Source organism: Ascaphus truei, chromosome 2, assembly GCF_040206685.1.
Source record: "Ascaphus truei isolate aAscTru1 chromosome 2, aAscTru1.hap1, whole genome shotgun sequence".
Lineage (NCBI taxonomy): Eukaryota > Metazoa > Chordata > Amphibia > Anura > Ascaphidae > Ascaphus > Ascaphus truei.
In genome coordinates this window covers 143,380,589-143,408,148 of record NC_134484.1, presented here as the reverse complement: position 1 = coordinate 143,408,148, position 27,560 = coordinate 143,380,589, and the positions used below count along the sequence as shown (strand labels likewise).

The 27,560-nt window shown below is 41.8% G+C and overlaps 1 protein-coding gene and 1 long non-coding RNA gene across 5 annotated transcripts in view; one reads left to right on the top strand and one right to left on the bottom strand.

Annotated features, from left to right (window-relative positions):
* The window catches only part of LOC142486898 (uncharacterized), a 43,097-nt gene extending 24,043 nt beyond the window's left edge, over nucleotides 1-19,054 (top strand). The window contains exons 2-5 of one of the 4 annotated variants that reach the window (XR_012799073.1): nucleotides 5,742-5,889; nucleotides 9,060-9,170; nucleotides 12,021-12,070; nucleotides 16,636-19,054. This is a non-coding gene — a long non-coding RNA (uncharacterized LOC142486898). Of the gene's footprint in view, nucleotides 1-5,741; nucleotides 5,890-7,622; nucleotides 9,171-12,020; nucleotides 12,071-16,635 lie in introns of all 4 variants that reach the window. The other 3 variants (XR_012799075.1, XR_012799076.1, XR_012799074.1) reach the window with 3 other exon arrangements.
* On the bottom strand, nucleotides 328-27,560 carry NDUFV2 (NADH:ubiquinone oxidoreductase core subunit V2). The gene is made up of 8 exons (XM_075585364.1): nucleotides 27,403-27,560; nucleotides 16,753-16,812; nucleotides 11,818-11,880; nucleotides 11,500-11,616; nucleotides 7,362-7,530; nucleotides 5,345-5,454; nucleotides 1,153-1,229; nucleotides 328-491 (listed from the first exon to the last, which is right to left on the bottom strand). Exons 1-8 carry the CDS (start codon nucleotides 27,442-27,444, stop codon nucleotides 398-400), a joined length of 732 nt encoding a protein of 243 aa, XP_075441479.1. The 5' UTR covers nucleotides 27,445-27,560; the 3' UTR covers nucleotides 328-397.

The window sequence follows — 27,560 nt, the reverse complement described above, 5'->3', positions numbered from 1 at the left end:
GAGGAATTACACACAGAAAAGACAGAATGTACGAAATGAGAACAGGTCAATTTAGGCATTATTGATTACTCTGAACTCAACAATCTCCTAGAAATGACGGGACTTGACACCCAAGTCTTCTGAAAGTCTATAAATCTACTGCATGGTCTGACCGTGTGACTGCCCCACACAGCCAGAAAAAGCAAGTTGTAGATCCCTAGTCTATTCAATGGCAAGCACTTTGCAGCATAGCAGATTGGCACACAATACTACCTGTGCTTGTCCTTCCTTTTAGTAGTATAGCATTGTGAATTTACCTAGAGTACACCATTAATAAAATATACAATCTAGTTTCAAAGATTTTTATTTAAATTACACATTGATATACGAATTGTCCTTTTGTTGCTAAAATGTGAACTCAGAGGTCTGCCCGAACTCCAAACCCAGGTCCTTTTGGTGGCTCGGTCAGAGAAGTTAGTCCTCCAGCAGGTTCGCACGAGAAGCGGCCATTCCTGAAATCAAGTTAAGTAGAATTATTATATGCAAACAATGAGCACAACTGTGTAAAGACAATATTGCATTCTAAATGTACATCAGGTTATTAGATCTATGAACTAGATCAGAAAAGGAATCTGGATTATACATTTTCAAAATCTCACATTGTCAATTATAAAGCAGCCGAGCTAGAAGGGAAAAAATAATGGGTTCAGGGGCCTGGTTCAGCGCTGGCAAATACAGAATATATGGTCACATAGCTTGCACTGCAGTAGATCTACATTGTAAAAGATGTATGTCCTAAGGGCAGTACTGTTGTAAAGCATATGAATATATAGATATATATATATATAGATATAGGTTAGATATATATATATATATATATATATATATATATATATATATATATATATATATACGCACTCTAGAACTGAACAATGACAAAGTAGCCTTTTTCTCAGATTGTGAGAACAAGAGCACAAAAGATCGAGAGTAAATGGACAGAAAACAATAGATATAAAGAAAATGTGAAGGAAAGTTTTTTCCAATTAAAAACAATCCACACGGCTTCTACCAAAAAGGAAAACATCTTTGAATATTACCTGTTGCTGCATTTAAGGTGTGTGATTGAATTAATTTAGCAAAGTACAATAACCAGTTTGTAGAATATTGATTTACCTTGGGCCTGGCTGTGGAAATTTGCCAGCCTTCAAATCGTCAATGATATTTTCAATATCTTTTGGTGCCAGATCCTCCTGTAAATTGCATATATAAATCAATATGAATTCCAAACCTGAATTATGGCGGTGTTATTTCTGCTCCTACCCTTTTCATATTTATAAATGAGAGCTGTGAGATTAACCAAATCAATAAAGCACCATTGTTAGCATTGAATTGTAGTAACTAACGCCAATCTATAAAAGGTTATAAAGTGATTTAAGCGTTTACTATTAAAAGTTACCTTTCACAAGAACTTCTCTCGACAGGGATTTACTTTTGTAACACTGCAGATATTCATTTTGGATTTGTAAACTTGCTGCTATTTAAGGAAATGATACCCCTGTTACCTATTACTTTAGTGTATGATAGAAGTTTCAAGAAGAAAGTTTACAAAATGTGCACTTATTTACCTTTTTACCCAGCAGCTTAAGTGTTTTTTTTGTGTTTTTTTAAATAAAGAACACAAGACATACTGTAGGATATTAAACTATTAAGTGACTACCCTGCATACCGCTACAAAGCATTTTTTTATACTTCAGACAAGATTTAAGCCGTTTCTGTTTGCCAATTTTGGGACCCAGTTTTAGATATCTGGAGATTTTTAAATAAAGGGAAGCAAAGTTTAGTGCATCTCGTATTTTCAAATCTTCAAGAACATACATTAAAGACATAATATTCTCTTTTGGTAGTTAAAGCCAAAATACCCCCTATTTGAGGACTGCAAGTTCAAAGTGTGATTACAAAATTATTCTTAACTTTTAAAATTGTGTTTAATTTGTGACGTCAACAGAAACAAAGTATTGAACGAACACACCAGAGATTTTGTTTTTGTGGATACAAGATCAACTAAAGTTGTTTTGTTGTTGTAAGAAATCACCTATATTTATGCCATTTGTTTTTGTGTGGGCCTATTAAATGTCATAATTGTGCAGATCTGCTCAGTAACGGATCACCACGTTGTAATAGCTACAACTTTTTGGAAAGAATGCAGCAGCTGCCCATTATCCATAACTAATTGTGAATCAACCCTGTATTGATAAGAGCATAGTAAATGCACTGAAGAACGAGGACACCTTTACGACCAGTGAACATAAATGTCTCACGCTTGTATAATTTTACATTCAAAGTGGATGATATTCTGTACCCGTGTCCTGGCGTACAAACATGAGTTATGGTTGTCTTGCTACTTCATACAAAAATTGTATTCAAAATGTAAGGAAACATGTATTCTTGTATATTGTAACAAAGCCAAGTGATTGAGTAATTCCTCGTCTGTCAACTGACTCTACAAGTAGTACTCAAATATGTACTTTCCATGGTCTAAAGGATTTTCATCCAGTATAGTTAAGGGAAAGCAAAGCTACATTTCATAACATTTTACATTGCAGAATGAGGGATTAACAAGTAGCTAGATGAATCCACAGACTTGCAAGATCATTTCACTATTAAGAATATTCTTAATCAAATCACCTTCCAAAATAAGCAAAGATGAATAGCAAGTTTAGACTATTACTTTGTAATTGGAAATCCAAAGTAATTCCATCTATACAGGATATAATCACATCATTAACGAATTTAGCCACACTAGCCATGTTGTCCCATTTGGAATGTGATCAAACAGATTACGAATAAGTGATATTTTATTACTGAATGCTATGCTATTATGTTAAGCAATACTCTTGTATTGTAATTATTCATAAAAATATTACTATAAACAAAAAATATTCTTGTATTTGACCAATATCTAAAAAGGTTGGAAGGACAAGTTCATTCAATTCTCTTTTGAGCATGAAAAAAGCAGTGGCTCAACCTGGTCACAAAATACAGGAATGTGTTCACTTTTATTGACATTTTGCCTGTGCATGGAAAATGTTTATATTACATTGAGACTTTAGAGGCAAAGTCATGAACTAAAAAACAAGTTTTATGCATCTGGTGTTGAACACACACCAGATGTTGATCAGTTTTCCAACACTTTTTGGTCCTGATAAGTTTTCCCAAGTAAGAACCGAAACCCGTGGATGCGGCAATATCTAAAGCAGAGAAATTACAGTTCAGGAGCTATTTGAACATTTAGCAAAAAAAATTCCATTTAACAACGCTATGATGAGATATACTTGCTAAATAATTAATGCTACATGGTTTGCTATCTGCCCGTCATCTTAGAAACACTTTGACAGCAGGTAAGAACCACTTAGTCTGAGCATTTTTTATCTGCTGTAAATTCTGTTCGCAATCCCACATATTAAAGAATCAAATCTCTGTCTATTCAAAGCATTTTTTTTATTTCCTTACACTTTTTAGCCTCTACCACAGGAGTAGCCAACTCCAGTCCTCAAGGGCTGCTGCGGTCAGGTTTTAAGGATATCCCTGCTTCAGCACAGATGGCTCAATAAGTCTGAGCCACTTATGCTGAAACAGAGATATCCTTAAAACCTGACCTGGCCCTTTGAGGATTACAGTTGGCCACTCCTGCTCTACCACCTCTCATGGGAGGCCATTCCAGAAATTCACCGCTTTTTTGTTACGTACTTCCCTCAAACTGCCACCCTCCAGGTTCGGCAACAAATTATCACTAACAAGAGTGTTCCCAGCAGGAGAATGGGTAACCCTTAATAATATACGGTTATATTGTAGTTGTGTTCCACTGATTGAAGGATATATTGAAAGGCGGCCATTAGATGAACCCAGAGAGCAGGCTATTTACTGATCGGCAGCATAAGTAATTAGTTTTCATTAAAAATACTCAAATGCTGCGTATATTAAACTTTTTTTTTTTGTGCCACCAGAATACTCAATCAAGAAGTATTTCAGGAAGCAGGGGTCCTCTGAGCTAAAGTGAACATTGTTCAAGCTCCAGGGACCCCCTGCTTAATGATAAAAAGGGACCGGGGCAGTACTGCTGCTTTAAGTTTAATTTTTCTCAAGAAAGGAGCCTCTTTGCTGGAAGGGTGCAGAGATACCAAGAATACATTACATCATCCTTCTGCCCCCACCCCACCCCCGTGTTGTATTAAAAAATACTCTCAATATGAATTTCTGTGTGAAAACATCTTGCTGCCTTTTTTCCAAATGAAGTCAGACAATATAACACGTTTCACTGTAATGTTCTATGTTGTCATTCCAGTCATAAAGGTAATATTAAAAAAAACTTATTGTACTCAAGTGCCAGGTGATTAAATATTTATTGTGACTGCTCTGTTATCGGATCTGCATGTCTTCCATCCTCTGCACAACAGAAGCCAGCTACACATCTAATACCCTTACTTAAAGCCTCCACTCATTGATTTGAGATTAGCAGGTATGCTAGTTTGCTTGTAACACAGCAACAATCTTAAAGTACCGATATGTTATACATTGGTGCACAACCGAAACACAAAGAAAACCCTCAAACGTTACAATGCAAAACTTCCGTTGTAGAAGTTTAACACCTTGATTGTTTGCTTGAAACTGATTTTGTTTTCACATGGTGCCGATCCAAAACAAGCTCACAAGGGACAGTTTCTAGTCTTCTGCTAGCATCGTATAGAGTAATGTCAAATAATGTTATCAGAGTTATACACCCCAATAATGACAAACGAATGAGAATATGTTTATGCACGTTCATAAATGGTTTAAAATATTAAGAGCTAAAGCTCAATAAAATGATTACATTAAATACAAATAGACTACATGATTTCAACTATCAACTGCCATGTTTTGGGACCATTTAGCAACAGCAGCAAGTGTCTGAAAAGTGATTTTAATATATAATCTTTAGCAATGTATCACTATTAGATTCATTTGTGCTGTTGACGTTGGTTGCATTGAATTTTCCCAGAAAGCATTGGAAGCCATGTCAAGTTACATTGATTTCTAGGTTACCTGGCACTACCTCTGCCATATATGACAACATTAGGCCTTCCTGTTAATGCTTACACTTGGTCTAACAGATTGAAGAAATCACAAGGGTAATTAAAACGTAAGTGTAGTCTGTCTTTTAACACAGAAAGGCCATTGATAACTTGGCCTTAGCATGCTAAAATGGTCATTGAACAAAACTACAGGCTGACCGAGGAACAAACAAATTCAATCCAAAAGTTATAGATCATAGACATTCTGATAGAAAAGACTTTGCAGCAGTGTTTTTCCAAAATATATGTATACTTACATAATAGTTGTCATTTATTTGAACCATTGGTGCATTTACGCAGGCACCGAGACATTCAACTTCTGCGAGTGTGAATAGTTTATCGGGTGTAGTCTCTCCCACCTTAATTCCTGCGCAGTGTAAACACAGAGTTAGCCTGATGCACATACTAAAGTTGTACATGGTGGCTGCATACGGTTGGTTGACAATCGTAAAATAAAAAGCAAAGAATTCACAGATGTGCACAAATGTACGTGTCAAATCGCACGGATCATATATGAACTGGCGTCCTACAGTTTCAGAGGGCACTTAATACAGAATGGCAGACTATTTTTCAAAACCATACTTGTCTTGCACTGCTGTTGTATAAACATGAACATACACAATGTGAGCCCTGCTGAACTGCTATCTACAACAGGAGCTGGTTACCAGTCAAGACCCAGTCTGGGTGCAAGTGACCGTGACGCCAGGAGTGCTGTGTCTGCACACTGAAGACTTCCTCACTGTCGTCCCGAGTGGTGTATGGGTAACATTAACCCTCCAATGCCTGTTTTTCTTATTTAAATGTACGCTTAATACTCACCTTTATTTGCATCACATTATATATTTTTAATGCACTATGAGCGTTGTGCGCTGTGTCTTTTCTTTATTCTATGAACATACACTGCCTGCACTTGGTCACAATTTCTTCCGCACTCAAACTGGTTAACTACTTGACCTAAACCCTTTCCAAGGTTAATGGGCAAAGTGTTTAAAAGTTCACTAAAAGAGGAAAGGCAGGGGAAAGTAAAAAAGGTACATCAGCCTGACAGAAAAAAATTCCTTTAGTAAAAACAGCAGCCAAGTTGGTCTTCTTAAGAAATCTCACCATGCTAAACGCAACACTTTGGCTGGTTTTGTTTCTCTTGATTATTACTTACAAATTGCATTTCGTAGGGGCCTCTGAATTAGGAAGGGTTTGTCAATCAAGTGTTTTCTTTGCCCTTATGCCACTCTATCTTTATCGAAGACCCAATAAAGATAAGGGGAGGTGCAAATAGATGGGCTTTGTGGGTGCAAACTGTTGAGCACAGTGATATCACAAAATGAAGCAGCCAGATGAAAAATCTACACCCTCCCAAATCTCAGCTCACTATGTTTACAAACCAACTTCAAAAATGTTTTATTTAAAATTCTTATAGGTGTTGGGTTTTTGTGTTAAAAAAAAAAATATTGTATAAAGTCACCCTGATTTATCTAGGTAAATAGGTCATTGCCATTAGGACACTTTGGTCCTAGGAAGGATTGCCCTTTCAAGATTGTCTAGGTTCTTCACCACGAGAAGAAAAAAAAACAGTATGTCCAACATGGAAAACAAAGGAACAAAGGGAGGGGTCGCAAAAGACCTTAACAAATGGACTCAGGTCACCAATACAAAACACTGGCTACTACAAGGAACATGCTGATAAAGTACATATCTGCCCATAGCATACTGTACTCAACTACAATTTAGTTTTTTTAAACAGACTTTCACAATACACTTTCCCCTGGTCAAACACCATAATTGACCTGCACAAAATGAATACGTGTAATTGTATTACACTGCTTTAACCATTACAGTATCAGAATAGATGTACATTTATTGCACTTTATTCTTTTGTGCTGGTCATATACTGTAGGTTCTACTGAAAAGGTCGTGGATGCATTTGACAGATTTATTAATGCATGGGGCGAGTCGTACTTTAAGGCTAGAAGCTGGAGTACAAACGTAGATAAGCTGGGTTCTCAATAACAGTGAAAACAGAGCAGATGGAGTGGTCATCAGTGGCCCCAATAGCCTAGGTTTATGTACTGTACATCATGCTATAAGCAATCTTAAGGTACTTCTGTGTTTCACTGTGCTTTTCATATCGCATAGGATTACAATGAATTCATTTGCTAAATATTATTGCGAAACAAAGAGTAAAATAAATAAAATCAATCAAATGCAATCCAGAAATCCAGCTTCCCCCTTTTCTCTGTCAGCGAGTTAATAGAGAGAAATAGACATATGTCATACCAAGCTTCTTTTTAATGGTCTCCAATATGCCGTCAGAGTCCCGCAACATGCACGGTGTTGTTGTACAAATCTGAATGTGATGCTTTCCAACTGGAGTGCGGTTGAACATGGTGTAGAACGTCGCCACCTCATACACTCGCATAGCAGGCATCCCCAAGACTTCAGCCACCTAAACCAAAATAATACGTACATCATGTCTGTGTGGCCATCAACAGTGTGTCAAAATAACAATCATTGTATTGTATGTCTTTATTTATATAGCGCCAAGTGTACTCAGCGCTTCACAAAGAATACAGTACAGGGAATTATAATAATACAATAAGTGCAGCAAAATCAGACAATAGGGAAGGAAATCCCTTGCCCCGAAGAGCTTACAATCTAAGAGGTTTGCTGGGGAATGTACAGAGACAGCAGGTGAGGGAATAAGGGATTTAGAACAATGTTTTGTGTTACACAATGGAGTTCAGTATGATACTTGCTCTCCTTAAGTGGAAAATAGGCTATAAAAAGGTAAGATCCTAGACTCCTACTGGCCAACTCCACTACAGAAGAAAGAAAGCTCCAACTGCAAAGTTACAAGAATTGAAATCTGAATATATTCAAGTTTTCTTGCACTCATCTGGAGCAATGATCTGCAGTTACAATCCTGCTCAGCAATATTACTTCTCTTAACCAATTCTGTTAAACCAGTCTTCATAAAAAGGGCTCATGTGACTATATGGAAATACTGACAGGGCCCACATTTTGGTGTATTAGTCTTATATAAAATAAAAGAAAACCAGGCATTGGTGTCAGAAGTCATCAATACAGCAAAACCGTAGTAGCACAGATGGAAATGGTGTCCAACACACATTGACTATGTTGAGCAATAAATAATGCAATGTGCACCGAGTAAAGCCCTATGAATTTTTTTTTGGGGGGGGGGATAAACCTCCCTTCATCAGGATTGGAGCCTCAGGTGAATACTGCAATGGGTGAAATATTATGGTGACCAGACAAGGCTCTGCAGAAGCAAGAAGAGTGCCATTTTTTTAATCTATACGCACTACTTGGTGTCAGAAGAGCAGAGTGCAAGTATGCTGTGTATCTCTTCCTATTTATTTAATATATATATACACATATATATATATATATTTTTAAATATATGTATATTTTAGACTATGCACCAGTGAGGCCCACTGTAAAATGCCCTACTTAAAATCTCCCCTAAGCTACATAGCGTGTGCATTATAAATAGGCAGCAGAGCACAGAAGCTCAGAATAGAATCAGGAAAAGCTCATAGCCGAGCCCACTGGCAGGGAGGAGGCCCAATAATCACAGAGATAATTGCCAATTAGCCCGAATAGGAGAGTCTCATGCAACAAGGCGGCCACACCCAAGGTCAGAAAAACAAAAAACCTTTCTACCTGCAATACTAAAAGCCACTTACTTACTACTGAAGAGCACACACCATCCTTCAGGTTTCCAATTAGTAGCAAACGATGTCTGTGTGAAACAGAGCACAACCGCACAGGACAGGCACAAAAAGATCATGACAGGGTAACTCCCATAAAAGTGATATTTATTCAACTCACATAAGCACTAACAGGATTAAAATTAAAAAAACACCTGCGCTCCAAAACCGTTTTGTATATGTCTTTCTATGGGATTGTCATTTTTGTGTATAATGTTGAGACCAATAAAGTTTTCCTATTCAGGTTTGGGGTCTGCTAACTCTGGCAGTCAATAGGAAGTGACGTTATCCACTACAGCTCAGGAGTGACGCGTCGCGGGATGATGACTCCCAATGCACCAGCATGAATAAAAATGTAAGTTTGATTCATTTACCTCACAACTTAATAAAGCGCAGGAGCGTGAAACGCGTAGGTTGTTTATTTATTTTTTTCACTTGTTGCTGCTTACAGTATGTGAGCTGAATAAATAAAACTTTTATGGGAGTTCGCCTGTCATGATCCTTTTGTTCCTGTCGAGGTTGTGCTCTGTTTCACACAGACATCGTTTGGACATCTTTTTTTCAATGGATTCTGCACGGCATTAGGAATTGCCAGAGCCACTGAGAGCGGAGGGCTTCAGAAAAGTAACAGGCAGTAGCCTTTATGACTGTTAACCCCCTCATACATTATCATTCCTTCAAGTATACATTGCGCCATATACTGTGGTGGGTACCACTAGGCGCGAATCCTCCGAAACATCCAATACCTGGACTGTTTATGTGGACTGTTGAAGGCATTTCCGGACATTATTTGACTCAATATTTGGAAAGACACCATAGAGCAGAGGTGTGCAAACTCCCAGTGCTTCACCCCCCTTCCTGCTCTCCCCCTGGGTTGAGCCCCACCTTACCTTTAATGCAGTGTCAAATGAAGCTGTGGGGTCATGTGATGGTCACGTGATCCCCGTTGCCATGGCGACGCGTGGACCGTAGCCTGGTGAGTTTACAGAGGCCTCGCGCTGAAGAGATCGGGGCCTCTGTAACTGCTGCGCCCCCCAAAAAAACTCAAGGGGTGCGCCCCCCAGTTTGTGCACCCATACCATAGAGCACATAGACTGACTGAGCACCAATGCACCCCTGGACTGTTCCATTTAGAAGCATGAGGACTCAAGAGAGGATCTGAAGTATCTATAGATAGTTAGATCGTAGAAGATAGCTCTGCCTTTGGAATACTATGCATGGTTGCAGCCCGTTCCCATAGCAGTGACCCCAATACTTCCCGTAGAGGGTGGGGAAGCGAAACCAAAACCAGCCCATCCAAGCATTTTTTCACAGCGAGCAAGCACTACGCTTGGAGCTTGTGGTTAAGCGTTCTACCCAGCGAGCAAACACTACGCATGGTGCTCAGGTACTTCCCCTTCTAGTGCCCAACTGTTAACACCTCCAAAGAGAAAAAAAACCCTGAAATGTGAAAAAACAAAAACCTTCGGTCCACCCCCTTACCCGGTCGAACAAAAACCTGCTGTGAGGAGGAGAACAGGGCGACTCGGAGGAACTGATGGAGCCCGATTCGTAAAAACATTTGTCCTACCCGCAACTGGGAGGAACTTAATCCCCATGCGTTTGTACTGGCACAGGAGAGATGCAGAGAGGCCTTGGCTCTGTGCGCTGCATCATTATGCTCAAATAAAGCTAATCAAAAGCCTACCCACAATAATATGAAGTTAGGTAAATCGACTTATGTGCCATCACTTGGTGAAATAATATCTCCAGATAGGCTCCTTGTTAATGAGGTAGGGAGGGAGCCTGAAAAAAGAGGAGAGGCTCCTACAAATTCTGCCTGTAATAATTAAAGAAAACCCCTTTGCTTCACTGTATAACCCTCCCCCCGGGTGTCACTTCTCAAAGGACTGGACAAGGCCTAGCTTACTTCACATGCTATGTCACTATCAAGTCTCAGTGCCCTACTCTTGGAAACATGTTCTCTGACTTTCCGAAATGCTGCCGTGAGACAGAGCCGTTATAAACGATTGCTCCTACAGTAGATTTTGCCAAAGCAGACTATGCACAGACTATAACACCATCTTACATGCACACAGCCCTAAACTCTCCCAACCTTGAACACATACTTCAATCTGGCTTTTTGAGACTTGAAAATTGGATTTCCCAAACCAAACTGTTTTTAAACACCAACTGTAACAATGGTATTTGGAACCGAGGCTACATTTCTAAAGCTAGCCCGTTTCTAGTTTCAAATATTTGGGCATATGGTTTGACTCCCATTTAACATTACGGTTGCACATTGATACCCCGATATCCAAAAACTATGCCAAACTAGGTGTACTTTATAGGAACAAATCCTCCCTAAGTCTGCTGGTCAGAAAGTGTATCGCACAGCAGATGCTAATTATAGACTATGGGGACATAGTATACGGCTCGGCAACCCAAACTCACCTTGGCAAACTTAATACCCTAAACAACTCACTATGCCGCTTTGTCCTCCAATACAATTACAACACACATCACTGCGAAATGCTCAAAGAACTAGATTGGTTATCACTTGGGTCTAGGCGCAAAGTTCATCTTTCCTGTCTTGCCTTCAAATACTTTCTGGGCAAGCTACCCAGCTATCTGAACAAGCTCCTCACCCCTACCACATGCAGCACTTATCACCAGTGTCATTTTATCTGTAACTGCAACCTTACCTTGTTCATAGCAGAGATAGGCAGCCATCCGTGTTGCCGTTGTGCCAGGTCAAGTACTGGGATCACAGCTCCTGCTTTGTGGCCTTCTGGGTAATTGCCAAGTATAGAATCTATTTTCTTTATTAAAAAAAAAAAAATACAAATATAGGTCTATTACAAACGTAAATCTCTTCAGTGGTGAAAAGGCTCGTGGAAAATAGCAAAGAAATCATGCTAAAGCCTCTGTCACCACTAATGGTATTATGCAAGAGCCTAATCCAAGCTTGCTCTAGTCTAGGGTTTCATAACAAACATACATAATGTTAGTACATACTGTACCTTATAACTGTCAGCAGTGAAGTCAAAGGGAGTGTCTGGGTTGTTCTCAGGGGTATCTTTGTGCTACAAGCAAGTACACGCACAAGCCATCATCAAATGAAATAAGACGGTTCTTGCAATAGAATTACACATGCATATACAGATTTATACACCTCTAATATATAAATATACGAGAGCTCATTTATCAATGTTTTGCTTTACAGTTTGCACCTAGTAAGAAAAAGCACAAGATTTCCTTAAACTTCTGGTACAAGTATGTTACACTGCACACGTCCCCACTGCTTATACAGTATGTTACACTGCACAAGTCCCCGCTGCTTATACGGTATGTTACACCGCACACGTCCCCACTGCTTATACAGTATGTTACACTGCACAAGTCCCCACTGCTTATACGGTATGTTACACTGCACAAGTCCCCACTGCTTATACGGTATGTTACACTGCACAAGTCCCCACTGCTTATACGGTATGTTACACTGCACAAGTCCCCACTGCTTATACGGTATGTTACACTGCACACGTCCCCACTGCTTATACGGTATGTTACACTGCACAAGTCCCCACTGCTTATACGGTATGTTACACTGCACAAGTCCCCACTGCTTATACGGTATGTTACACTGCACAAGTCCCCACTGCTTATACGGTATGTTACACTGCACAAGTCCCCACTGCTTATACGGTATGTTACACTGCACACGTCCCCACTGCTTATACAGTATGTTACACCGCACACGTCCCCACTGCTTATACGGCATGTTACACCGCACAAGTCTCCACTGCTTATACGGCATGTTACACTGCACAAGTCCCCACTGCTTATACGGTATGTTACACCGCACAAGTCCCCACTGCTTATACGGTATGTTACACTGCACAAGTCCCCACTGCTTATACGGTATGTTACACTGCACACGTCCCCACTGCTTATATGGTATGTTACACTGCACAAGTCCCCACTGCTTATACGGTATGTTACACTGCACACGTCCCCACTGCTTATACGGTATGTTACACTGCACACGTCCCCACTGCTTATACGGTATGTTACACTGCACAAGTCCCCGCTGCTTATACGGTATGTTACACTGCACAAGTCCCCACTGCTTATACAGTATGTTACACTGCACAAGTCCCCACTGCTTATACGGCATGTTACGCCGCACAAGTCCCCACTGCTTATACGGTATGTTACACTGCACAAGTCCCCACTGCTTATACGGTATGTTACACCGCACACGTCCCCACTGCTTATACGGTATGTTACACTGCACAAGTCCCCACTGCTTATACGGTATGTTACACTGCACAAGTCCCCACTGCTTATACGGTATGTTACACCGCGCACGTCCCCACTGCTTATACGGCATGTTACACTGCACAAGTCCCCACTGCTTATACGGCATGTTACACTGCACACGTCCCCACTGCTTATACGGTATGTTACACCTCACACGTCCCCACTGCTTATACGGCATGTTACACTGCACAAGTCCCCACTGCTTATACGGCATGTTACACTGCACACGTCCCCACTGCTTATACGGTATGTTACACTGCACAAGTCCCCACTGCTTATACGGTATGTTACACTGCACACGTCCCCACTGCTTATACGGCATGTTACACTGCACAAGTCCCCACTGCTTATACGGTATGTTACACTGCACAAGTCCCCACTGCTTATACGGTATGTTACACTGCACAAGTCCCCACTGCTTATACGGCATGTTACACCGCACAAGTCCCCACTGCTTATACGGTATGTTACACCGCACACGTCCCCACTGCTTATACGGTATGTTACACCTCACACGTCCCCACTGCTTATACGGCATGTTACACTGCACAAGTCCCCACTGCTTATACGGTATGTTACACTGCACAAGTCTCCACTGCTTATACGGCATGTTACACTGCACAAGTCCCCACTGCTTATACGGCATGTTACACTGCACAAGTCCCCACTGCTTATACGGTATGTTACACTGCACAAGTCCCCACTGCTTATACGGTATGTTACACTGCACACGTCCCCACTGCTTATACGGTATGTTACACTGCACAAGTCCCCACTGCTTATACGGTATGTTACACTGCACAAGTCCCCACTGCTTATACGGTATGTTACACTGCACAAGTCCCCACTGCTTATACGGTATGTTACACTGCACAAGTCCCCACTGCTTATACGGCATGTTACACCGCACAAGTCCCCACTGCTTATACGGTATGTTACACTGCACACGTCCCCACTGCTTATACGGTATGTTACACCTCACACGTCCCCACTGCTTATACGGCATGTTACACTGCACAAGTCCCCACTGCTTATACGGTATGTTACACTGCACAAGTCTCCACTGCTTATACGGCATGTTACACTGCACAAGTCCCCACTGCTTATACGGCATGTTACACTGCACAAGTCCCCACTGCTTATACGGTATGTTACACTGCACACGTCCCCACTGCTTATACGGTATGTTACACTGCACAAGTCCCCACTGCTTATACGGTATGTTACACTGCACAAGTCCCCACTGCTTATACGGCATGTTACACCGCACAAGTCCCCACTGCTTATACGGTATGTTACACCGCACAAGTCCCCACTGCTTATACGGTATGTTACACCGCACAAGTCCCCACTGCTTATACGGTATGTTACACTGCACATGTCCCCACTGCTTATACGGTATGTTACACTGCACAAGTCCCCACTGCTTATACGGCATGTTACACCGCACACGTCCCCACTGCTTATACGGCATGTTACACCGCACAAGTACCCACTGCTTATACGGTATGTTACACTGCACACGTCCCCACTGCTTATACGGTATGTTACACTGCACAAGTCCCCACTGCTTATACGGTATGTTACACCGCACACGTCCCCACTGCTTATACGGTATGTTACACCGCACAAGTCCCCACTGCTTATACGGTATGTTACACTGCACATGTCCCCACTGCTTATACGGTATGTTACACTGCACAAGTCCCCACTGCTTATACGGCATGTTACACCGCACACGTCCCCACTGCTTATACGGCATGTTACACTGCACAAGTCCCCACTGCTTATACGGCATGTTACACCGCACAAGTCCCCACTGCTTATACGGCATGTTACACTGCACAAGTCCCCACTGCTTATACGGTATGTTACACTGCACAAGTCCCCACTGCTTATACGGTATGTTACACTGCACACGTCCCCACTGCTTATACGGTATGTTACACCGCACACGTCCCCACTGCTTATACGGTATGTTACACTGCACAAGTCCCCACTGCTTATACGGCATGTTACACCGCACAAGTCCCCACTGCTTATACGGCATGTTACACCGCACACGTCCCCACTGCTTATACGGTATGTTACACCGCACAAGTCCCCACTGCTTATACGGCATGTTACACCGCACACGTCCCCACTGCTTATACGGTATGTTACACTGCACACGTCCCCACTGCTTATACGGTATGTTACACCGCACACGTCCCCACTGCTTATACGGTATGTTACACTGCACAAGTCCCCACTGCTTATACGGTATGTTACACTGCACACGTCCCCACTGCTTATACGGTATGTTACACTGCACACGTCCCCACTGCTTATACGGTATGTTACACTGCACAAGTCCCCACTGCTTATACAGTATGTTACACCGCACACGTCCCCACTGCTTATACGGTATGTTACACCGCACACGTCCCCACTGCTTATACGGCATGTTACACCGCACACGTCCCCACTGCTTATACGGCATGTTACACCGCACACGTCCCCACTGCTTATACAGTATGTTACACTGCACACGTCCCCACTGCTTATACAGTATGTTAGTCATTTTTTTTCCCAATTAAGTATCAGACATAACAGCACTGTTGTGACCAGTTGCTCACAATCTGTACCGTTGGTTCTCAGAAGCTCTTCACCACCTCCAACAGCCTCCTGACAAAGCTAATACCATTGTAATTTACAAAGTAATTACACGCCCCGAGCACAAACCACAGCACTGCTAATGGCTGAGAGTTAAAGTCTCTCCTGCATCGGTTCTACTTTGTGTACACCGCACCCAATATTGTCTTAATAACATAGCCCTGGATTAAGCATGTTGCCTGATAAAATGACCATGTAATGGATATAGACATATACCCCTCTGTAAAGCATTCCTGGTCTGTGCTTTATAGCCTACAATTTCAGAGTTTAGTCACGATAAAATGGAGACTGGGAATATCGCGATTTCTTCCCTGTAACTACAGTACATGATACCCCTCTTTCCCTCCAACACAAACTTGGATTTGTACCCTCCTCAAATCACTGTCACACTATCCCCATGCGTTTATCAAAACACTTCAGTCTAGAAAAGAATAAAGACTATAAAATGCACTTAACCGAAATGCCTAGGCCAAGGCGACCTTTCTATTGACAAGACAAACATTGTGTGGCAGTGGGTGATCACCAAGCCCACAAGATTATTAGTGCACCTCTGTACAACAACTCACACTTCCCACCTGTAACATCATTCCACCAGGTATTCCTTTCTCCCTATATGTCCGCTTCTGTCATCCTTACGCCCAAAATACTATTATAATAAAGCGCAACAAAATAAATAAATTAGCCGAAATACCAAGACATACCTATCTGCCTGACGCTGGCCAACAGTACACAAATGGCTTTTAGAATTTAAACGGATTATAGAGAAATAAGGTACACTTTCACTAGAGAAGCAAAAAGAATCATCTGTGTTTTGGAAAGCTGGAACTAGGTATTTTTGTATTTGATTTTTTTTTTTTAAGTGCCCCACAGCCTTTCGGGACAAGCTCTCTCTGGGCTAAATAAGGCAATTAGGAACGTATTGCTAGTTCTTCTCGGAAGCATCTCTGGCTCACTGGAAAAAGATCAAATAAGCTTACCGCGAATGAGGCTCCCCCGGCTGAAGTGCACCTTGTAGTTTTGTGCAAGTATCGTCTGACCTGGAACACAAGACAACACGAAGATCAAAGTCCGTCTGTTTTGTTTCCTCCGCTGCATTCGTAGTGAAACTAAACAAGCAATGTATTGTTATTTAGAAGGTGCCAACACACTCCGTAAATTGATGTGGGAGGTAGGAGGCAGTGTCATATGCAAGAATAGAATACAAATATACACAAGGTCATAAAAATGTCATGTTCAACTAAACTACAAAGTCTAGCCAAATATAATAAATTACAGTCACGTTCAAACTGAAAAATTAAGATTTTAAAAAACACACACACCAAAAAAAACAAAAAACGGAGCTAGCCAATTAACCCATTACGTGTCAAAGGGGATTGCACATTTATTTTTCTTATTGCCATTGTCTGCAAAATCCCTCTCAGGGATGGAGAAATCCCAGGCGCCTACATTTTCTGAGTGCCTTGATCGCCACCCCCTCCCCCCCCCCCCCATTATAAACACACACAAAATAAATTACATACATACATACATACATACATACATACACCACCTCACTTTGCAGGAGGAGATGGTTGAGGTGCTCACGACAAAGCATCAAGCTCAGTAACTGAGCAGACAGTGGCCACGCATGTTGTATTGATTTATAGCATCAGTGCATCCAAGATCAGGTTCAAATGTACCAAGATGCAAGGTTTTGCTTTTATGGCTCACAAAGTAACCTTACTTTTGGAAGACAATATCCTTGCAAGGGCGTGGGGCAACCTGGCTAGTTTCCTTCTGGACTCTGCAATGCAGCACGCTACTTTGTGGCCCTGTTCTATTTACATCACGTGCCACAAAGCAATACTGCGCTACTGAACCAGCATGGAAACCCTGAAAGTATTTGCATTAGCATGGTGAAACAAAACCTCCAGGGTTGCAGCGGTTAACTATAGATTATAATAGTCATTGTGAACCTCCTGGAAGGGACATCTGGAAGCTTCAGATATATGGCTCGTTTAAAGCAGAGATCCCAAGTTCCATGGTTCTTTGACCTTCGCAGACAATCCCAGTTTGTGAAAGGATATAGATATAGATATATATAGATAGATATATATATATATACAGTGTTCGACAAACCTATAAATTTGCACGCCCCGGGCGAGTGGATTTAACATCGTGGCGAGCTCCTATTGGCCCAAGCAGCACACGTGTGGTACTAGGTGGCGAGTATATTTTTTCGCTCGGCGAGTAGATTTTTTGGTGATTTGTCAACCACTGTATATATATATATATATATATATATAGTGCCCGTTTGTGACACACAAAAACAAACACTCAATAAACATGACCATCGTGTCTCCACTGGGAAAGTATTATTTGCCTGGTGGCAAAACAAATATCAGGAGCTGGGGGACCCCCGCTCAGGAAATTAGAAACATATATATGAAAATGAGCTGCACTTACTTACTGAAAACACACACCCTGCCACTCCTAGCAAATGCATGTTAATGTTCGTTCTGAAGACGACCCTACATAGCTTGTTTTTATTACATCAAAATGTCCCTTTCGCTTTCAGATTGTGTTGATTATTCCAACTTTAGTATTAAAAACAACTTTGCAGTCAACTTTCTGTTAAAGCCATGCCTGCGGGTTCCATTCAACACACATTTTCCAGAGCAAATTGTAGTCACAAACTGCTGCTTAGAAGGTGAAAGTGACATTTGAAACCTTCAATCTTGAAAACATCACTGTACATTGTGACAAGTGATGGCATTTACATAATTCAGGTTGGACGATTAACACCCGGAAAACCTAAAATTACCAGCTCAGACACGCTCATTTTAATGATCAGTCATCCGATTATGATCTCACAACTACAAAATAAACATAGAAATTGACAGTGGATAAGGCAACTTAGCCCATAATGGTTGCTCATTATACAAACTTGTCACAAAAGCCTAAACTCTCCCAGGCCTAAAACCTTTATTCAGCACTTTCTATCTTGCAGGATTGGTAGCCATCCCAAGAATTGCTGAATTATTTAACTTTATTTGCTCTAAATACATATGCAATTTGACTTTGCATTATTTAAAAAAAAAAAAAAAAAAATCCCAAACAAACAAGTTCAATAACATGGTTCTCTTTTAAGATCATATGAATTGTCTGATATGGGATGATGTCACTGTTGAAAAAAAAGAAAAAAAAAAGGTTTAACAATACGGGGAATATTTGTAGGCAGAGAGAGCTGGTAAAGATAAAAGAGTTGTGTTATTGTTAAAGCTGTATTTCATTCAAAATCCTAGATTTTTTTTTTTTTTATATATATATAAATATATATATATATATATATATATATATATATATAATCAGTAGTGTAGTATTAATGTTTTTTTTAATATATACCCTTTGTAAATTATTTTATTTGTTTCATTGTATATGCGATTTGTAATAATGTTTCATGTATTAAAAGAAGTATTTCACTCCAAATCCCACACGTGTTTTTGTCTGTTTTAAACATCGGTTGTGTAGCATTAGATAAATAATATATACGAATATATTATTAATAGGATATCTACTGGTCATCCATCCATCCAGGTTTGGCCTCACTAAGGAGACGATTGGAGCCCATCCTTTAGAACAGTTTCTCATACCACTGGGCACACCATTGCATATGAATAGGACACGGGTCTGGATCAGGGCACAGAGGAGAGCTTGGACAACCACTGCATTAGACTAGGTTAGCCCAAACTCCATCCTCAAGGACCACAAACAACATAATACATGTTTAGGGAAGTTTACTTCCGAACCACCAAAGCTAAATTAATTTGGCTACAGTAATTACTTTCACATTGGAGAAATCTTAAAAACCTTTACATTTATGATACAGCACATTTATTTTCAGGCTGGGTATATAACATAATGCAGAAGAAAAAGCAAATTTAATTTAGTTGAACCAAACTATAAAGCTTCTCCATAACAAAACTTTTGTTATTGAGATGCGTCAAAATGTGCCCCTTTCTCCAATACCCTGGAAGAGAAGAGTGTTATTGCAGTCCCAGAATCTATGGGTACATTTATATTCTGGATGTATTTAGAAACCAAGCTTTACCATCGGGATGTTCATCGTTCTAAAATGGATTCCACGTCCATTGGTTAAAATGTATGAATGGTATGTATGTATGTATGTATATAGCGCCATTAATGTACATAGCGCTTCACAGTAGTAATACTCCCAACAATCATATAAATAACAAATAATACAAATAACAGATCATGGGAATAAGTGATTCAGACATAAAAGTAACAATTAGGTAAAGGAGTTCCTGCTCCGAAGAGCTTACAATTTAATTAAAATACATGCTTCTCCCCCTCCACACCCCCCCCAAAAAACATAAGACAAAACTTAGTAACTACAGTACGCAGTTATATTGATATTTTAAAATAAAAATGCTATAATGACAGATTATTCTCCTAGATAAGAGGTGCACAAACTTTTTTTGTCTGCAGCCCCCTGCCTGCTCATGCGTCCCCGTCCGTGTCCCCCCCCCCCCCCGCGCCTTTTCTCCGGCTTCATCTGACGTCGTATTGCCATGGTGACGTGTCACCAGAAGCCGCCGGAGACAAGGTAAGGGATATACACAGGCCTCTCGCGCTGCCCCGGCATTTCAATTAAATGTTGTGGGGAAGAGCGCAGGGCCTCTAAGAGCAGCATCCCCCCACCCCCCAGAAAATGTCAGGCTCCCCCAGTTTGTGCACTCCTGTCCCAGATAATGCCTGATGCATGTACAGATGTACAGAGACGGTCTCTAGAGCCACGAAAAAAAAAAAAAAAAGAGAGACACAAAAAAAGTGTGCGGCGTCGGAGACCGTGTCTGCTGTGGTCGCACTGCGGGTGGCCCGCGCATTCGGAGCGGACCCTCCGCAGGATTAATGTTTTGTCGCCAGGACCACCACAGTAAGTCTGGTTACATCTATATACAGTGATAGTACATTGATCATATCCAGAATTAAGTCTCTATCCCATGCAATGGTACATAACATATTTACAATGTGCGCTGGATCCCCAAGATTGTATACTTATTACATATTTCTGGAGGAAAAAAGTCAACGGACTGTGAGAGATTCGAGGAGATAGCGATTTGGCTGATCGTGATTCAAGACCCGTGAATTTTTGGTAAATAAAAATAAATGTAATTATCGGTACTTGGTGTTTGAGGCAATATGAAATTCTATTCTGTATTAATCATGTCCTCCTATGACCCTAGGTCTAGAAGGAACTTAATTCCCATCAGTGAATTCTAGAGTGGGGTCCTCCTTTTGCTTAAAAACATAGGGTTTGGTATCACTAAGGCAGTATCTTTCAACCAGGGTTCCTAGGAACACTTGGGTTCCCCGGGCATCCCTAAAGGGTTCCCTGCAATTTTCTGGTCAATTGAAAATTGTATCAAATACAGAAGAATTTACGATGCATCTAATCACAGAGTTGCTATTAGAGAGGGTTGGTGGTTGCTCAGAATTTTACTTGGGGTTCCTTAACCCAGCGGAGCGCAAACTGGGGGGCACGCAAGATTATTTAGGGGGACGCAGGCGGCTGTGTGCGGGAGGGTGGAGAAGCTCAAGCTCTGTGCTGCTGCTTCTCTGTGCTTGCTGCCGGAGTGGGGCCTTCACTGCACACAGACATCCCGTCCTCCTGTCTGTTTGCAGCTGCACACGGGGGACCGGAGCATACTTGTACTCCCCCCCCCCTTCCAGGTGAAAGTGTGTGACTGTGCGTCTGTGTGTGTTGTGATTGAATGTGTGTGTTGTGGCTGTGTGTGTTGTGATTGAGAGTGTGTGTGTGTGTGTTGTGTCTTTGTTTTGATAAATGCAGTGGTGCATAAACAGGAGGGTATTTAGGGGGGGCGCAGGCGGCAGGCGGCGAAACCCTGTGTGCATGGGCCGGCAGACGCTGTGCGCGGGAGGGCGAAAAAGCTGTGCGCAGGCGGCCAAGAAGCTGTGCGCGAGCGGGCAGTCGAAGATGATGTGCGCAGGCGGCCGAACAGGATAGTGCAGGTGGCGACCACGTAATGGTGTGTGTGCACGCACGGGGGCCTTGGAGGTACTGGGGTGGTGCACGCGCGGGGGGCTTCGGAGGTACGGGGGGAGCACGCCCCAGCGCTGTGATGTCAAACGCCCCTCCTTCCGGTGTCTGCCCTACAATAGCGCTGTGGTCCTGCTCTCCTCCGCTGGCAACCTGGTTCGCTGCGATCCTCTGCAAGTGAAAGGGTCGGCTGCACCTATATCAATCATACTATGAATGTACAGAAATAATAAAAAAAAAGTGAAAACACAACATTGAAAACGGAAAAAAAATAATAATAATACATAATACTGTAGGTAGGAGTGTGGATGACACTGGGGACAGCAAGCCAAAGAGCAGGGAGAATGAAAAGGCAAATGGGAGAAGGAAAAAAAGGAGAAGGAAAAAAAGGAGAAGGAAAAAAAGGAGGGGAAGGAAGAAAAAAAAAAAAAAAAGGAGGGAGGGAGGGAGAGAGGGAAGGGAGGTAGCAAAGAGGTGAATGAATGCCACCCCAAAAGGATTGCCTTTGTGCACGTACACCCTCCCAAGCTTGGCGAGACGAACAAAATTAACTTTGAAGCGCGCTCAGCAGGTCAATGCACACACACACGCACAAAAATAGCCCCGATCCACGTCCCAGCTTGCAAAATTATGCAGGACACCCTGCGCTCATGCTTGGAGAGTTGGTGATATCAGCGCTCTCAGCGGCAGCTAATTTTGAGAGCAAGAGAATGGCAACAAATATTTGGGTTCTCTCTATCCAGTAAACTGGCAAATATTATTTTTAGGTCTATGGGCCATTTAGCTTTCTCCCATAGTGACCAGATGTAATCTGCAAGGAAGATTTAATGCAGGTCCAGGCACTTCTAATAAGGCAATGGAGGCAGAAAAGAAAATCAGTGAAACCAATGTACAATAAAGAGATGGATCGCAAAGAAGTTGAACACACAAATTCAGCCACTAGTAGAGATAGCATTGGGAAGCGGAAAGCCTGCGGTTTTGCTTAGTCCAACCCTATAATCTGAGCAATCAACCTGTTGGTAAACTGTATGGCAGGACTCAACCATAGACTTATGAGCTGAAGAGAATGCACAGAATATCCAGTGAACCCTTTGTGAATCCAAGGAATCAGAAACCATGTGTGTGGGACGATCACCAAATAATTATGGTCAAACAAGACCCCCCCTAGAGCCACCATTTAAATGCACAAGTGGGTGGTTTGTTACATTGTTTCAAAAAGTTATGGCAAAACTACAGAGAAGAACAAAACTGCAGCCTTCATAACATACATGTGTACTTTATATTTGTTTATCGGCTTCAGTCCTGGGGGGGGGGGGTGAGAAAGCGGTGAACTTTACTTTAAAGCAGCAGTCTAAGCTGCTGTCTGCCCCCCCCCCCCCCCTTTAATAAGTTCATCAATACAATCTACACAAGGATAAGTAATTAGCTAAGTTGCAGATCGATCCGTTCTCCTTTGATCGATCAGCGAAGATTCGGCTCATATTTTCATTAAATGCCTTTCAGTGCAGCAGAAGAGGACCAATGATGATGCAAAGTCTATACAATTGGTGCACTGCTAGAGAGAGGGCAGGGCTCAAAAAAGGGGCGTGCCAGAGCCTGGTTCAGAAGACGAAAGGAATGTGACTTGGGAAATGGTTGCTATAGAAACAAAAATATGCTGGTTAATTATAATACATTAAAAATGTCAGTTTTAAAAAAAATGCTACAAGTATTTTCTCATGGCACAGAGCTGACTTTTTTTTTTTTTTTTTTTTTTTTTTAACACATAGGATATTGATTGGTCTGCAGCTTTAAGCAGCAATTCCCCCCAATGAAGCCTAATAAGGGTTTAACTGCTCATATCTTGCCCCCTGAGCACATTCTGCTTTTTTTTGCTTCTTTAAAAAATGTTTAAAAAATACCGCGTTACAAAACCACGGACGCTGCAGACAAGGCAATTCATTGAAGGCCAGTCAGAAAGTGAACGTGTTAACGTGGTAAAGATGCACAGATCTCTTATTTTGATCCACGCAAAACTAGTTATACTGTAATCCTGCAGTGCATTCATTATTTAAACTCTTCACTGGCAGTCTCATTACACACATCAGGGGTGCACAGACTGGCAACACTTTGCAAAAAGTCCAAATTATTTTTATTTTTATCTATAAAATGTTTTACCAGGAAGTAATACATTGAGAGTTACCTCTCGTTTTCAAGTATGTCCTGGGCATAGTTAATATGACAAATAATACATGGTTACAAATACAGTTACATAAATGAACAGGGTATACATTATATACAATACATTGCATGCACAGTTAGAGAAGATGTATATTATAGGCTTATGTAACAGTTACAGACCAGATTAAAATGTGAGATAGCCTTAGTTTTGTAAGAACTTAAACTGGTGGTGGATGTAAAGTACACCTAGTTTGGCATAGGTTTTGGATGTCAGGGTATCCGAATGTTAAGAGGGAGTCAAACCATATGCCAAGGTATTTAAAACTAGTAACAGGAGTTAGGGTGGTGTTAGCGTTGTTTCTGATCTGGAGCTCAGTCATTGGAAGCTTTAAAAATGTAGTATTGGTCCCAAATACCATTGTTACAGTCTTGTCAATGTTTAAAAACAGTTTGTTTTGGGAAATCCAGTTTTCGAGTCTCAAAAAGTCAGACTGAAGTATGTGTTCAAGGTCAGAGAGGGTATGGCTGTGTGCATATATGATTGTCTCATCTGCATACATGTGTATTGAGGCTTCCTGACAAGCTGTGGGAAGATCATTGATGAACACTGAGAAGAGTAGGAGCCCCAGAACAGAGCCTTGCGGGATGCCACAGGTGATATCCAGGGGGTTGGATTTAGAGCCCGAGATGGACACATGTTGGGATCTACCTGATAGGTAGGACTGAAACCAGTTTAAAGCATGCTTCCCTATTCCAGAGCTCTGGAGTTTGTTAAGCAGGATAGCATGATCAACAGTATCAAAAGCCTTTGCAAAATCTAGGAATACTGCACCAGTGAGTTGACCCCGTTCCATTCCACACTGGATTACATTGCAAACTTTTAGCAGGGTAGTTACCGTGGAGTGTTTGGGGTGAAAGCCTGATTGTAATTGGCTAGGGAAATTTGTCTTGTTATAGTAATCGCTTAATTGGGAGTGGACACATTTTTCCATGACTTTGGATAGGATTGGGAGAAGGGAGATTGGCCTGTAGTTTGAGACAGTGTTTTTGTCCCCACTTTTGAAGATTGGGACAACTCTGGCAGTTTTCCAGGTCTTAGGGATATGGCCTGCAGACAGGATAGAGTGGACTATGGAAGCAATTGGTTTGGCAATTGCTGGGGCACCAAGTCTTAGGAACCTAGATTGTAGTAGGTCAGGTCCACATTGGCTGTTTAGTTTTAATTTGAGGAGCGCTTGTATAATCTCCTCTTCGAATACTGGGCCAAATTGAAAATTGTGGGCAGTGTTGGGAGGGGGTGGGGCTATATGGGTACTCCCAGGATGAGATCCAGATTTGTGGTTTGGGTTGCGTTTCGTTAATAGGTTAGTAGCACACCCCACAAAGTAATCATTGAATGCATTTGCAATGTCGGTGGGGTTTGTCAGAGTAATATCCCCCTTAGTGATATTACTTGGCTGTTGATGGTTAGAAGGCTGGAATATGTTGTTGATAACCTTCCAGAAGTTAGCTGGGTTTGATGTATTCTTGAGGAGATTGTCAGAGTAATATTGTGCTTTTGCATGCCTTGTTTGCCTTGTACACGTTCCGCAGGCATCTGTAGTGATTGAGATCCTTGGTAGTGCCAGTTACTTTGTAGCTTTTCCACAAGGCATCCCTGAACTGGTAGAGTGCTATAAGGTCAGGTGTAACCCATGGAAGGTGGGCACCCCGTACCCTTATTCTGCGTAGTGGAGCATGGGTATCACAGAGTTTTAAGAACTCGGACTGGAAATAGTCGAGCGCAGAATCAGGGTCTGGAATTAAATCGATTCTGTGCCAAGGGCAGTTGGTAAGGTCATCCAGAAACTGTTGTGGGTTAAAGTTTCTAAATGTTCTAGTGAGAACTTTAGGGCTTGATTGGGGTGGTTTAATTTTCCTTACACATTACACTATTGCATGGTCACTGAAAATGTCAGAAAGGATGCCAGAGGATTGGATTCTGCTGGGATTTGAGGAGAGAATCCAGTAAAGCAAGGAATGGTTGTGCAATTTCAGGTTTGTCCGTGTGGTGGGTTGGGAAATGAGTTGCGATAGGTTAAGCGATTTGATTTGTATCTGGATTTTGTGGTTTTTAGGGTCAAGCCAATTCAAGTTAAAATCCCCAGGAACTAGCAGCTCACTCTTCTCATTCATAGAGGAAATTGAGCCAAGAAACTGGGTGATAGTCAGGGATTGTAGAGGGGCTTTAGGGGGGCGGTAGATGCCAGCAAGCAAGATGGGCTTCGAAAAGGGGAGGCATATTCTGCCAACTAGGATTTCAAAACAGGGTGGGCTTGGGGGGCAATTTAACAGTGTAAATTGTAAGGTGTCTGCTATATAAAATAACACCATTCCTACTCTCTTTGACCTATCTCTCATAGAAATTGAGTATCCCTGAATGGCAATATGTGCATCAGGGGTTTTAGTGGTTAGCCATGTTTCTGTAAGAACGATGGCTTTGGGTTTATGCTCTTAGTTCACCCAGTTTGGGCAGCAGACTCCAGATATTTATATGGGCGACAAGTAGCCCTTTTTGGAATTTGAAGGGGGTATTCTCAGGGGTATGGGACAGAGTTGTAATGGGAGGGCCTGGGTTAGGTTTAATATCACCTGCTAAAGAGAGTAATAGTATGAGTAGAAATTTGAGTAGTTGTTTCAAAGTTGTTACTTTATGATGTTTGCCATTTGAGTGTGCGGTGGTTGTATTGTATGGTTGAGCCATGTCTTGGTGTTGGACCAAAATAGAAAACCTGAGATGCAACGTCATGGTCCATCAATAGAGCAAAATTCATAGAGATATTGGAGTTGAACTTTATTCACTGCCATAGTGGCCAGTATCTCATTGCTTTGCATATGACTGTGCAGAGGTATACCAATAGACCACACAATTTCTGCCACTTTTCACAACCTCACATAACAAAATACGCGTTGGCTTTTACAACACTGGAGACGTTGTTTCCATGTTAGAAATGCATAATTGCTCTGTCGCAGAACTGCTCGAGAATACAGAGAACACTTTAATACATGCATATACATACACAAGTGTGATTATATATATATATTATATCCAGAATTATATACAGTCAATCTAGGGCGCCCATCGAAACCGCTCTCAACAATGACATTTGAAATTCATGGGCACTGCAGATACTCTCGGTCTGACCGGTGTCAATCTCTCTGGCGGGGAAGGGGGGTTGTCCCTCCCCTAGCAGCGGCCCTCGCTAGGTGAAGGTCGCGTGCGGGGTATATATATAGACGCGATGCCTTTGCCGGCAGGCTTGCAGTTGTAACGCAGAGAGCCTCCAATGCGCGAGTAGGAGCGCGCGCTCCCCGTCTGCAATAAATGCCGCTTCTAGCGGCTTCCCTTTGTGACGTCGTCACTTACCGAGCTCGAGACCCCGGGCCGAAGCCGCGCGCACAGGAACATCGCTACCGCGAGGATTCTCTGCTGCCGCTGACTACAACCCTGACAGGGCTCCGCGTAATCAGGCAAGGATAGAGGAGTGCCGAAATGACCGATGCGGAGGACACGCGACCCTTTAA

Excerpts from the sequence above, each read along its gene's own strand:
- NDUFV2 (XM_075585364.1), bottom strand. The coding sequence starts at position 27,444 with ATGTTCCTGTGCGCGCGGCTTCGGCCCGGGGTCTCGAGCTCG. Across the intron at positions 7,531-11,499 it reads CTATCTCTGCTATGAACAAG|GTGGCTGAAGTCTTGGGGAT; the intron begins GTAAGGTTGCAG and ends ATTTTGGTTTAG. Across the intron at positions 5,455-7,361 it reads GACCATTAAAAAGAAGCTTG|GAATTAAGGTGGGAGAGACT; the intron begins GTATGACATATG and ends TACACTGCGCAG.